Genomic DNA, 13,208 nt, shown 5'->3' with positions numbered 1-13,208 from the left:
TTTTTTGACGTCCTTGGTTTGTTGTTCCACGAGCTATAGCTCTCTCTGCGTTGGCAATTTCTAATTTGGTCAGATACATGTGACGTAATCGGTATCAAGGGGCAGACATAACCCTCACTCATAGATTTCGCAAAAAAGTACTACTCGCATTACTTCACCTGCATCGATATATCATGTCTACACAGCTAAACATCACAACCACCGTTACGTACTGTACTCGCCACATGGAATCACAGCTCAGAAAACCCTAGGTGGCCGGTGTGCTCAAACACCTCAGAAACAACAATGGTGGAAATCGCAGCTGGGAGGGTCCAAAGCAAAAGGCTAGCTCTTGAAGCACTATTGGGTAACTATGATTTTAAGTATTGGGATTCTGACATCTCCTTGCGGCCGGGGCTGGAGAAAACAATTATCTTACTGTTTTACTTGGTCGGGTCTCTACTAATTTGAGTATTTGACCTAGTTGCAGGTCGATCTCGAACCAACCCCACAATCAAAAAGGTTGCAGATTCTCTGCCAATGTCGATGTCGGCATTGGTCACCAAATTAACGGCATTAACTGCCTCCTCAGTGTCACGATCAAAGGGGAAAAAGTTACATATTAACCCTAATGGAGAAGAAAAACGACTGTACTTGGTGAAGACGCGTTTTTCACTGTAATATTTAACCAGGAAGGAAGTCCGTACAGGATAGGGCTGCAGCAATGGCTGCTCCGCTTTCCCTCCACATTAGGCCGTATTTCTTTTCTGACAATCCAGTTTTACACCAATCCACCGCCATAAGGGTCCGAACTACCGCCGCGGCGGCTACTAAAACCAATGAAGCTCAACAACACCCATGTCTTACGTTACTAGACAATTGCTCCAGCATGTCCGAGCTCAAGCAAATCCACGCGCCGCTCCTCCGTACTGGTCTTTTCTTCGACGCATTCAATGCCGTCGCCTTTTTGGCTTTAGAAGAGTTCGGAAACCTTACTTATTATCGTTTAGTACTCAGCCAGATCCCCAATCCCAATGGTTTCACTTGTACTTCAATTATCCAAGGCTATACGAACAAGGATTTGGCCCGGGAGGCTATTTATTTCTACAAAGAAATGATTGTACAGGGTTGGGTACCTGACCGGTTTTCATTCCCTTCTTTGTTCAAGTCATGCAAGGATTTGATTGAAGGGAAATTAAACAGCTGCATTGTCAATCTACCAAGCTAGGCTTCGCTTCCGATTCCTATATCCAGAACACTCAGATGAACATGTATTCGAACTGTGGGTGTTTGATAAGATGAGTGAAAAGAGTGTGGTGTCTTGGGCGACCATCATCGACGCTTATGCGCAGTGGAATCAGCCCACTGAAGCTTTGAAGCTCTTTGATGAGATGGCCAGGGAAAATGTGGATCCTAATGAGGTCACTTTGCTTAATGTTTTGACTGCATGTGGGATGGCAAGGGATTTGGAAACTGCGAAAAGGTTTTGGGTCGCATTTGAAGATCAGTACGGCTCTTGTGGAAGTTTATTGCAAGTGTGGTTGCGCACACTTGCGCGAGAACTGTTCGATAACACACATGAGAATTAAGAACTTGTTGTGTTGGAACATCATGATCAATGGATATGTTGAGGAAGGTAATTATGATGAGGCGTTCCTATTCTTTCGTAGAATGCACTTGAGGGAGAAAAGGGGGATATAAGGTGACCATGGCAAGTTTATTGCTTGCTTGCAGCAAATTGGGGGCTCTAGAGCTAGCTTGGAAAGTGGCTGCATGCCTAAATGGCTAAATTGTGAAGCAGAAATTGAGATTAACTCTTTTAGTACATGTCTACCAAAGCCCAACAGCCCAATTGGTTTTACTGTTTATCTACATCTAATCTCCAGAAGCTCCTTGCATTGGGCCAGTCATTTCTAAACATCATTATTTAGAGCTTCAGTACAAAATGGCAATACCGTAAACTGATCAACTGATCATTGTTGCGATCTAAAACTAAACTCAGAGTACAACACGTATTTCTGCTGATTCTTCTTCTCCCATTGATTTGTTCACACCACAGATCAAAATTGTTGAGCAGTCTCTCCAACTTCCTAAAAGCTTCTCAGTATGTTCCTGCATCGCAAGTCATTTCGGACTACATTTAAGGATATATTCATTTAAGGTCCCGCCTGTGCTTCCCTGCACCATTGTAAGTGAATGAAAGATAAGTCAGATTGTATTTAAAAACATCGGAATTTTTTTTCCAACTAACAATACAAATTCCACTATCAAGTAAATGGAAAGACATCTCCTGTCAGTTATCAAGTTCTTGGTAGAATGATCAGATATGATCATCAAATAAACTTTGAGATTAAATGGAGATAGAAGCAAGTATGAAAAGCCAAAATAAATGCATGAATGAATGTAAGAGATGTGCATGGCAAAGAAGCACCCCAACTAATTGCTCAAACTATAAATCCGAGGTTGTAAAAGAACACAGGATTCAGATACTACCTTGCAAGAACCCCATTACTCGTCTGTGATGTGAACTGAAATAAATTGCAGAAAACTTACTGGCTACACAACTCAACCTTCAATCTCCTTCTCTGCCGTATCAAAGATCTGCACATAATTATTTAAAAAGCATGAATTCCAGGACAACAACTCAATAGAAACAGAGTACCGATCCATCTCTAAGTGTAAAAAGGAACCATCTTGTTGCCTACCAACCTCTCAGGAGATAACCTTTTAGTTTCATTGAAATCAAACACAAAATCACTGACCAATTGCAAATAGGCGAAAAATGATTGCACCTGGATTGAAAGAGAACACACAGGTTCCAATGAATCACAAAACATGAGCAAACATGTACAGGGTAAAGCAGATAAAATAAAAGGGCATGCACTTGTTCCTCGTCCAAAGTCCAAGTCCATTGGAATATTGTTGGCAGCCGTTGGACCCTGAAAACCTGTCCTTTAAAAGAAATTCGAAATTGAATAAAATGGCACAATGGGTTTCAGGCGTCCGCAGTCTTAGAGGTAAAACACTTTCAAACCCCCAATCATGATGGTTGCATCTGAATTCATCTACATAGACCAAGAAATGACAAAACAAAGGGACAAGAAATGCAAAGCAAGGAACTAAATAAAAATGAAATAACCATGGATTGAAACAAATTCTAAGGAAGAAGATGATATTATCATTGATTGAAACAGGGAGCATACATAACACAGATAATTGGACTGAATAGAAAAGGAAAACAAAAAAAAACTAGTCTATGATGCTAGAGCAGGAAGCAGCCAACCGTTTCAGGTCCGGGATAAGTGGATGGGTTGGTTTGGTATTTGAAGCTGCGAAGAGGCATGAATTGGAGTTCTAAGCAATTATTCTTGTCCTTGGTCATATCAAGCTCAAATTGAAATGGAATGAGAGCACCATGCGTATTGTGAGAACCCAGTTCATCATAAGGAGGCTCATTTTCCACAGGTTGCTCGATTTGGGAGACTACAACACAAGCTTTCTGACCTCCAATGTGCAAAAGTTGACAGTATTGTGGCCGACCCAATTCACCAGGCACCATTGGCATCCTCAGATCACCGATTTTTGTGATGGTTTCTTGGTTTTCAGACAATGACATAAGATATACCAATAGACTCCAGGGCTCATAACTGTAGCCGAACATTATCTTCATGTCATTGCCTCCCTGCAGGTCCAGGACTAAAGCCTGGTCATCAAATGGAAAAGAGCCGCCATCACACAACGTAAGGACTTCTCTCCAGTCTCTGTTGGGATGGGCAACGTCAAAGCAGAACACCGGACCTTGTCGTTCGTCGTGGGAGGCAAAGAGCTTTGTGCCGGCAACTGCATAAGAGAAGCTGCCGTGTGCAGAACAGGGAGAGTCAAAATCGAGAAATGGAGGCTGGGGCAAACCTTCCCACCTGCCTATTGCAGGGTCAAATACCTCAAATGAGGGAGGATCGCCGACCATCCAATACGACAGAGCGTACAGTTTGCCACCCAGCTCCACCGTAAAAGGGTTCAATTTCGCTCCTTGGAAATTGGCATCAAGCTTTCTGATCTTCTTTGCATTTCCAAGTGTCTCGAAGGCGTAAACATATGTATGCCAAACTGAGTCAGCACTTATATCACCGAAGCCGTGAGGGCAGCAGGGTGTGACGCCGCCGGTGAAAACAATTTGGGATCCCCACAGCCCGCAACCCACAGATCCGGGAAGATCCGAACCGGCCTCATAAGCCACTTGCTGTAATGGTACTGGATCGTCCGCCGGCGAAGATAATAACAGTTCCGAAAGCTTGAGGGTGCGGACAACATAAGCCGCCCAGTCCTTACTGTGCTCTAGAGAACATAAGTAGAATGATTTGTCGGCCTCCTCCGACTCCAACTTCAACTCCTTGGGATTCGGTGTTTCCTTGGCCTTCTTCTTATTCTTCTTCACATTAAGCGAATCCGTATGAACCTTGCGGCGATGTTGACTGCACTGCCGGAGCGGGGTTTCCTTGCCGGACATATTTGCTTTTGAGAGGAGAGGCAGTTTGCTTTGCTTTGGGTTGGGGGGTTTGTGTTTCAAGACTTGGAAGCGGGAACTAGTTTGTTTGGTCGTTTACGTTTATATACACGCACACCCAAACCGTCAAACTCCTTGTTACAAAGGGTTTGGACTTTGGACTAATCCGACTCCGCTTCGGATTCAGACTTCTAAGTTACGAACGTTTCTTCTGTTTTTCTATGGCAAAAGCCATGCTACGGCCCAATTATTATTTTGTTTCTTTTCTTTTCCTTCTCATTTTTCAGACTTCTAAAATTAATCATTAATTTCACTTGTACTGTTCATTGTAACACAAATACAATACACCGAAGTATTTAAAAAAAAGAAATTAATAGAAGAATGTGTAGTTCTCACGAATTATTAAAATCACAAGCTCGTTATATGCCCTCAAAATGAGAAATTCCAATGTTCACCAATATTTTCTGAAAACAAGATACAACGAGTGATTTATGGTTCATACCACACTAACTGTCATACTCTTGGTGAAGTTCTGTATACATCTCTAACTTTCTTCCTGTTATGAAATTACATTTCAGATTCTCTTATCTCTATATTATGAACTTCATAAAAATAAACCAACACCAAAACTGTATAGCTCAGTTCAAAGCTTGAATTATTATTTTCAAGGTTGACGAGACCAACACAATTTACAGTCTTGAGGTTACTTCTCGCTCTTTTTTTTTGGTCGAAAGGTTACTTCTCGCTCAAAAACGTCATTTATGACCATTGTTGCTAGTTATCTTTTTTACAGCAGTATGACACTTTAGTGAATACAAGTCTGAAAACTTTTATTTTCCTTCTCTACTCCTTTAAAAGAGTTGTGGTTACATTTAGTGGTGGAACCAGCGATGTTTTTCAATGGGGGCAAAATTTGCGGAGGAGGAGGAGAATGAGAAGAAGAATAAGAAGGGGGAAGTTAGCCTAGGCAAGGTTTAAAAAGGCGCTCCTTGAGGCAAAACGAGTCAATTTCGCCTCAAGGCTCTATCTGTGAGACTTTTGACACAAAAGACGTCGCATTTTACGCTATATCACGTCTTGAGATGAATTTAATATTGTTGTGGACGTGTATCCAACAGTTATAGTGATAAATGGAGAAGAAATTAGAATGAGAGAATTGAAACTTATACGTTTTTTTATATTTAAAATGTATGAATTTAAAGTATTTTAATTATTTATTTCAATTAAAAACTATTTTCATCTACATTTATTTACTTATTTGATTATAATCTGAATATTTATAAAGCATGAAAGGCTTCGCCTTGGCGCCTTAAGGCTTTCAAGACTTGAGGCTTCGACAAAACGTCTCGCCTCACACCTTCGCCTTTTTAAATCTTAGGTCTAGGAGAAGAAGAAGTCAGCAAGAAAAAAAGTCAGAGTGGGGGCAGTGGCCCCTGCTTACCCCCCTCTGAACCATAAAGAGCTTTAAATCATTCAGCAGATACATATCTCAGAGATGGAGATTATGTGTGAGAGAGAGAGAGAGAGAGAGAGAGAGAGAGAGAGTCGTTTGATATGGATGAAGAGAAGGAGACTGCACTTAGCCTCCACAGCGAAAAACTAGCAATTGCATTTGGGCTCATAAGTACAGCACCTGGGACGACAATACGAGTAGTGAAAAACCTTCGAGTCTGTAGTGATTGCCACGCTGCAACCAAGCTTATCTCCAAAGTCCACAACAGGGAGAAAATAGTTCGGGACAGGAATCGGTTCCACCAGTTCAAGGACGGATCATGTTCATGTAAGGATTTCTGGTGATAAACAACAATTAACTTAATGATACACTTCCAGATTCTTGTTCAATCAGAGTGAAACCACAAAGCTATGAAGTATTTTATTCATAGCATTTCCATATACAAGGGCTTAATAAAATATTGGAAGAGGAAGTTTACGTGGGAAGACATAAAACTTCAGGAAGTGAAGGTATCCTAGACAAAATACCACCTTCCATGGGTGCCTGTGTGATCTGCACGTTATGAACTATCCCAATATAAATCACATTCTGTAAGGTCTTTATTCTAATTGCCTATCAATTTTCATCTTTAAGGAAGCCATATGTTTTTCTTCTTCTTCAAAGCAGTGTGCTTACAGTTAATTCAAAACACAGACAAAAAGACAATCAGTTGAGTCTGCCATTACTCTCAACAAAGCTCAAGCAGTTGCAGCAATTAAGTGAAGAGATTTAATAGAATCATATATGTACAATTATCCTTACTAACTAAAAATAATGTGTTATCTGTAAGAAGAGGAAATTTTCTAATATGTAGAAAGCTTATTTCAAACCTACTAGGTTTGGCATACCTATCTAAATTAATTTCGCACCTTTTTCAGTTTCTCTTCGTTAAGTAGGTCTGGCATACCTATCTAGGTAACGACAAGAAGTTGCCTAACCATTTCACACAGGGAAACTGAGAAACAACAAGATAGCAGGATGAAATAAGCTAACTGAGAAAGAATCACATGACAAATTTTTCGGCCAACAAAGTGTCGGTTCATATTGGTCCTCGCACTATGCAAGCTAGCACACAACCATTACTTCCAAGATTTAACTGACAAGAACACGACCCCAAACAATGGGCAGATGAAAAGAAAAGAGCTTAATCAAATCGTAACATAACTTTAAGATAATCTTTATCAATTGCAGCTATTCTCTCAGATATCAATCATTATAATTGTGCATATAAATACTGAATAACTCCTAAACACAGTTCTTAAGATAATCTTCAAACATACAATACCTCTTCAGCAGCTAATAAGTGATTATGCAAAGATAGGAATTCTCATGTAGACCCAAGTTTAGCAGAAACAGCTTTTCCTTGATTTTCATTGTCAAAGTCATCATCATCATTCTCGCTGTGAGTCTGCTTAGGCAATACTGATACACCCTTTGATGGAGCACTGCTAGGTCCAGTTACAGATTGCTGATAAAACACACCACCAACGATTGTCATTAGGAGGCAGACCAAACCAAAGGGGCTGGCATGCTTATCCCATATCATCACATTGATAGCAACTGTAAGAAACTTGTTGACAACACCAGTCACTGTAAATGCTGTTGCAGAGACTGCCTTCCTCGCTGCAAACCCAAAGAAGCTGATGAGCAGACCAAACACACACGACAATGACACCGCAAAGAACGCACCAGGTGCAAAGAAGTTCTCAGTCTTGGATCCCAAAGCAGCAAACACCTCAACATACTCTCCTGTAATGATCCAGAAAGGCGGAGCCATCATCAATGACAACAAATTGTTGTACAACACAAAACCCCAAGTGTTCAACCCGAGATTTGTCACCATATGCTTAATGTACACCATCTCAGTCGTAATGGTCACCAGATACGCAAACGCCCACGAATAAGCAGTCAAAGTAAAACCATTATCAGTGGCCACATACCCAACAGCTCCCCCCAAAATCACTAACAAAGACAGAAACGTAAGCTTTGACGGGCACTTCTGGTTCCTAAACACCGTATCAGCCAGCGCAACCAAAATGGGTGTACACGACCGGAACACGATAAAAGTATCCACATTGGCATGTCTAAGCAGATTGGTATTGGTGAAAATGGCAAGATAAAACACAACAGCAGCAGGCAAGAACTTCTTAGCTGTTTCCCATGTGAATGCATCATGGTGCAAAAAGCCCAACTTCCCCAAAACCCAAACCCCAACAGCAGAAGTGAGGTACTGCAGAGCGGTCAGAAGACCAGGGTAGTTGAATTTGGTGATGGCAAACTTGTTGATCACAGCTAACAAGCTAGAACAGAGTGCATAGCCAATCAGAAGACTACTAGTGGCGTAGTACTGCTTAGGATCAACTCTAATTGCAGACATTGTGACTAACTAGAACACCCCAATTCAAAATTCAATACCAAAATGTAATACAAGATGTTCAACAATCTCAAAGAGCTATAGAAAGAGTGGAGTGAAACCCAGAAAGGTAAATGAGCCAAAATGAAAAGGGAACAGCTTCATAGCGAAATCTGAGATGTGGGTATTGAAGATTTAAGCCGATCTAGTACAGTTAACTCATAAAAATTGAAACTTTAAATATATGAAATTGAGAAGAGAAATGGTAAATCACCGACACGCTGAAAAGCTCGGATCTTGAACCCAAATCAAAGCAGAGGACGAGGTTGAGATCTGAGGGAGAGCTCGGAGAAGCGAAATGGAGACACAGAGATGGAGAAGAAGCTCTGCAAATGCTGAAGAATTGAAATGTCTATGGCGTTGATTTGGTAGCGGGAGTGAAACGGCAGCGTTTTGGTTGGGACTACGTCGTGTATGGGTCAATGTGAGATACTTATATATCATTATGATCAGAAAAGTACGATTTGTCGACCCAAAATATATCATATTCCACCGTCAAAATGAGAAAATGTAAACAATCAAGCACAAAACATAGATTTCTCTTACCCTCTTGTTGTGGCTTTGGAAGGTGAGGAAGACCAAAAAGCCAAGGGAGAAGGGATCCCGTAACACATTGCACATCAAGTTTTTCACAAATTTGCAACATTGGTCAAGAAGCCCATGTGTTCTTGACCATCCCTCCTGGTCTATGAGTTTGTAATGAGTATGTAGAATATTAACCAACTAATTGCTAATTTTGAAACTACTGTGGAATTTACGTACCGTAATATCAGAGTAAAATTATCAAAAGTAATCAATTAGTATAATAAATAGTTTAACAAAATATGGGGAAATTTCGGTGGTAGTCTCTTCCGGAATTGGGGTGCATATGTGATTATATTGTGAGTTGAAGTAGTACTCATTGTTTGGGCCAAATATGAACCAACCCTAACACTTCCGTAGTTTGAGGTTTTATTTCCCTCCAAATTTCTTAATAAACCAAAACCTCCTCCATCCTAAACCACTTAAAATGCTAAAGCAAAGCATAATGCACGAAGCAGCTCAAATAGATCCAAACGGCTTGGAATTAACCAATGCAGAGCCACCTTCAACAAGCTCATGGTCTCCTGCACAGACCCATCTCTCGGAGACTTACACTACGCTGAGAAAACGTTCACTCCCATCCAAACCCCTGGTTTGTTCATTTACAATGTAATGATTAAAGCCGTATCCAAAGGGACATGATTCAGAATTGCCATGCATTGAGCTCTTTCGGCGGTTTTTGTGTATGATGAAATGCCTGAGAGACATCTTGTTTCTTGGAATGTGATAATTTCGGGGTGTATTACCAAACTGAATGGACGTATAACAATAGTTAACATCATTTTATTGTTGGAGCTTGCTGGCTCTTACACAATACATTATCCATAAGCTAAAGCTACGTACCTACCCTCGATGACAGACACATATATATTAGGTCACAGGTAGCAGGACAAAAATGTAGAGGAAGACGACGTCCATGCAAGACCTTCTACTTCGATATATAATATTGTTCTACGTACGTGAAAAGCTCTACCGCCTCTACGCCGGCCACTAATATTGTTCTACGTTCGTACTAAGCCATAACTATTAAATATCGACTTGGTACGTACGCACCGTCAATTTATTCAGCATGATAACAATACTAGCTAAGTAGCTATAGTACGATATATAAGTCACTTTTTATCAATGCTCACGACACTAAGCTACCGATTACCTAGTAGTTTAGTCTCTCTACTCATGCAGCTGGAGCATAATCATAATCTGAATCATCATCGTCGTCGCTGTCCCCTTCAGAGTTCACAGCTGGGGAAAGACAATCATAATACTTATTACGATTATCCTTCCCATAGCATCCAATATCGACATGCTTAATATTGCACCACATAGCAACATTAGTGTTGGAGATAGGACTCATTTTATAACCTAATGAGTAGGAGCGAGAGCTGAAGTGATCAAAGCGCTAGCAAAGAGTTTGGATTTGATTACTTGGGTTTCCTGACCAGTGCTATGAATGGGGGATGGGTGAGTAGGGATGCATGATGTCCTTATATATAGTGAGGAAAATTTGAAGAATATGGAAGAAGATGGATGGATATGTGCTACAAGTTGTCGAGCTTCATTAGGGCACAAGAGATTCGCGTGTGGAGTGTGAGCAATGCATGAAGGGGTGTGCATGGACCATCGATTCTATTAGGTTGAGGTATATGGCCCAACCAGCTCAGACATCCAAGTGACAGGTCGGCGTGCCATGTAGGTAAACAAACAGAACGTTAATGTCGGCGAGCATCTATCTTGACCAATTTGGCTGATAAAAAGTGAATCTGGAAAAGATCGATCTAGATCTCGACCAAATGGCTCTTTAGTGCAGGAGGGAGTCATAATCCCTACATGTACATATCCATCCATTTCCAATATGTATAACAGAGATAATTTGGCAACGTGGTGGTATTTTCCATTACATAAATTCCACACTGAATTTCTGAAAATGAAAGATGGTGGCGCTTTTTGATAACGCCACCTAGGGTCCCTAGAATGACATTTTATATGAGCTCATTTTATTGACACTGTGCCGCGTATATAATGTCCACATATGAGACTTGACTATGGTGTACCAATCAGAAAAAGAAGAAAATAAACGATTGGCAGAGAAAGACAGAGAGATATAGCTATAAATGATCAGATCGACAAGTTGTAAATATTTTCTCAGAAATCAGTATTAGTATCTCCTTCATTTCTAGCTGTATTTTCGTGATTCTCGATCATACCTGAGGTATTTGGTTGATTGTCATGCGTACGTACGTGTGGAATTTAATTTTGTATTAGTCTAGACCTAACCAGTTAATTAATATAACTACACAATATTAATTAATCATGATCAATATATTGAGCGATGGAGTCATGCAAGTATAAAGAACTGGGTTAGTTGAAACTGCGAAGACGCTTATGACTCTGCACGTCACGGTCATCACCACTTCTTTGATCGATTGAGATAGGAGTGACGGAGCTCATATATATATGACAATCGCTCCATGTCTGAGGCCTCCGGAGGAGTAGTTAATTTATTGATGATTTGAGCATCACGACTGTTAGGGTTTAAGGATGAGTTTACAAACATTGAAAACTCTATTCTCGCATAATCATGAGTGGAAAAATATATTAAACTTTCTTAATCGATCTATATATATTGATGTCCTATATATATAATCAGAAAGCATATACTTTTGACAACAATTATCGCACAATCCCCTCCGTGATTCACGCCAATACTCCCCCTTAAGTTGGCGCATACATATCAATCATGCCAAACTTGCTAAGTGAATCATAAATGCATTTTTAGACACTCCCTTTGTGAGCATATCGGCAAGTTGCTCTTCTGTAGGAACAAAAGGAAAACTGATGATTTTTGCGTCTAGTTTCTCCTTTATAAAGTGACGATCAACTTCCACATGTTTTGTACGATCATGTTGCACATAATTCTGGGAGATATCAATATCCGCCTTGTTGTCACAGTACAGCTGCATAGTACACTGAGGCTTAATACCCAAATCTTGTAGCAAATTTCTAAGCCATAACAATTCGCACACTCCCTGAGTCATACCTCTGTATTCTGCTTCAGCACTAGATCGAGCTACCACATTTTGTTTCTTACTCCTCCAAGTAACAAGATTACCTCCAACAAAGGTAAAATATCCTGATGTGGATCTCCGATATGTAATATTTCCAGCCCAGTCTGCATCTGTGAAGCCACAAATCTCAAGGATATTGTTGTGATTAGAAAACATTACTCATCTCCCTGGAGCTAACTTCAAGTACCTCAAAATCTTCACAATAACATCTATGTGATCCACACTCGGATTATACATAAACTGACTCACCACACTTACCGCATACGCAACATCTGGCCCGGTATGTGACAAATAAATCAGGCGTCCAACTAGCCTCTGATAACGAGTTTTGTCAGTGGACACTTGATCTAGGTACTCTGCTAACCGATGGTTCTGCTCAATAGGAGTATCAATTGGAGTGCAATCTAACATACATGTCTCAGTTAGTAGATCAAGGATGTACTTTCTCTGACACATATAGATACCATCACTTCCCCGGGCTACCTCAATGCCCTAGAAGTACTTGAGTGTACCTAGGTCCTTCATCTCAAACTCTGTGGCTAGCTGCTTTTGTAATCTGTCTACCTCAATAGTATCATTACCAGTAACTACCATGTCGTCAACATATATGATTAGGGCTGTTACCTTCCCTTGTTGATGTTTGAGAAATAATGTGTGGTCTGAATTACTTTGCATATAGCCAATTTTCCTCATGAATTGTGAGAATCTTCCAAACCAAGCACGAAGTAACTGTTTAAGACCATACAAAGATTTTCTCAATCTGCATATGAAGTTATTTGGAGAAGCGGCCGCATACCCCGGCGAGATATCCATGTACACTTCTTCTGTAAGTTCTCCATGAATGAATGCATTCTTAACATCAAACTGTCTAAGTGGCCAGTTTAAGCTAGCAGCACAAGAGAGGAATACCCGAATAGTGTTTATCTTTGCAACATGTGCAAATGTCTCATCATAATCTATGCCATATGTCTGGGTGAACCATTTTGCTACTAGGCGTACTTTATACCGGCTCACTGATCCATCTGGATTATAATTCACTGTAAACACCCAACGACATCCCACAGTCTTCTTGCCGTGTGGTGGAGATACAAGATCCCAAATATTGTTGTTTTGTAATGCTTCCATCTCTTCCTCCATTGATTTCCTCCATTTTGGATCTCTTAATGCATCATG

General features: G+C 40.5%; 1 protein-coding gene and 1 pseudogene across 1 annotated transcript; one reads left to right on the top strand and one right to left on the bottom strand.

Annotated features, from left to right (window-relative positions):
• The first annotated feature begins 703 nt into the window (after positions 1–703).
• Positions 704–6,280, top strand: LOC126792931 (pentatricopeptide repeat-containing protein At2g02980, chloroplastic-like; annotated as a pseudogene).
• An 816-nt stretch (positions 6,281–7,096) lies between these two features.
• On the bottom strand, positions 7,097–8,959 carry LOC126787184 (GDP-fucose transporter 1). The gene has a single exon (XM_050513108.1). The coding sequence runs from the start codon at positions 8,350–8,352 to the stop codon at positions 7,303–7,305; it is 1,050 nt and encodes a 349-aa protein (XP_050369065.1). The 5' UTR covers positions 8,353–8,959; the 3' UTR covers positions 7,097–7,302.
• Positions 8,960–13,208: the final 4,249 nt, after the last annotated feature.

Source organism: Argentina anserina, chromosome 1, assembly GCF_933775445.1.
Source record: "Argentina anserina chromosome 1, drPotAnse1.1, whole genome shotgun sequence".
Taxonomy (NCBI): Eukaryota; Viridiplantae; Streptophyta; class Magnoliopsida; order Rosales; family Rosaceae; genus Argentina; species Argentina anserina.
This window is presented reverse-complemented; position numbering and strand designations above follow the sequence as displayed.

Bases quoted from the DNA above. Each gene is read 5' to 3' on its own strand.
- LOC126787184 (XM_050513108.1), bottom strand. From the start codon at position 8,352: ATGTCTGCAATTAGAGTTGATCCTAAGCAGTACTACGCCACTAGTAGT.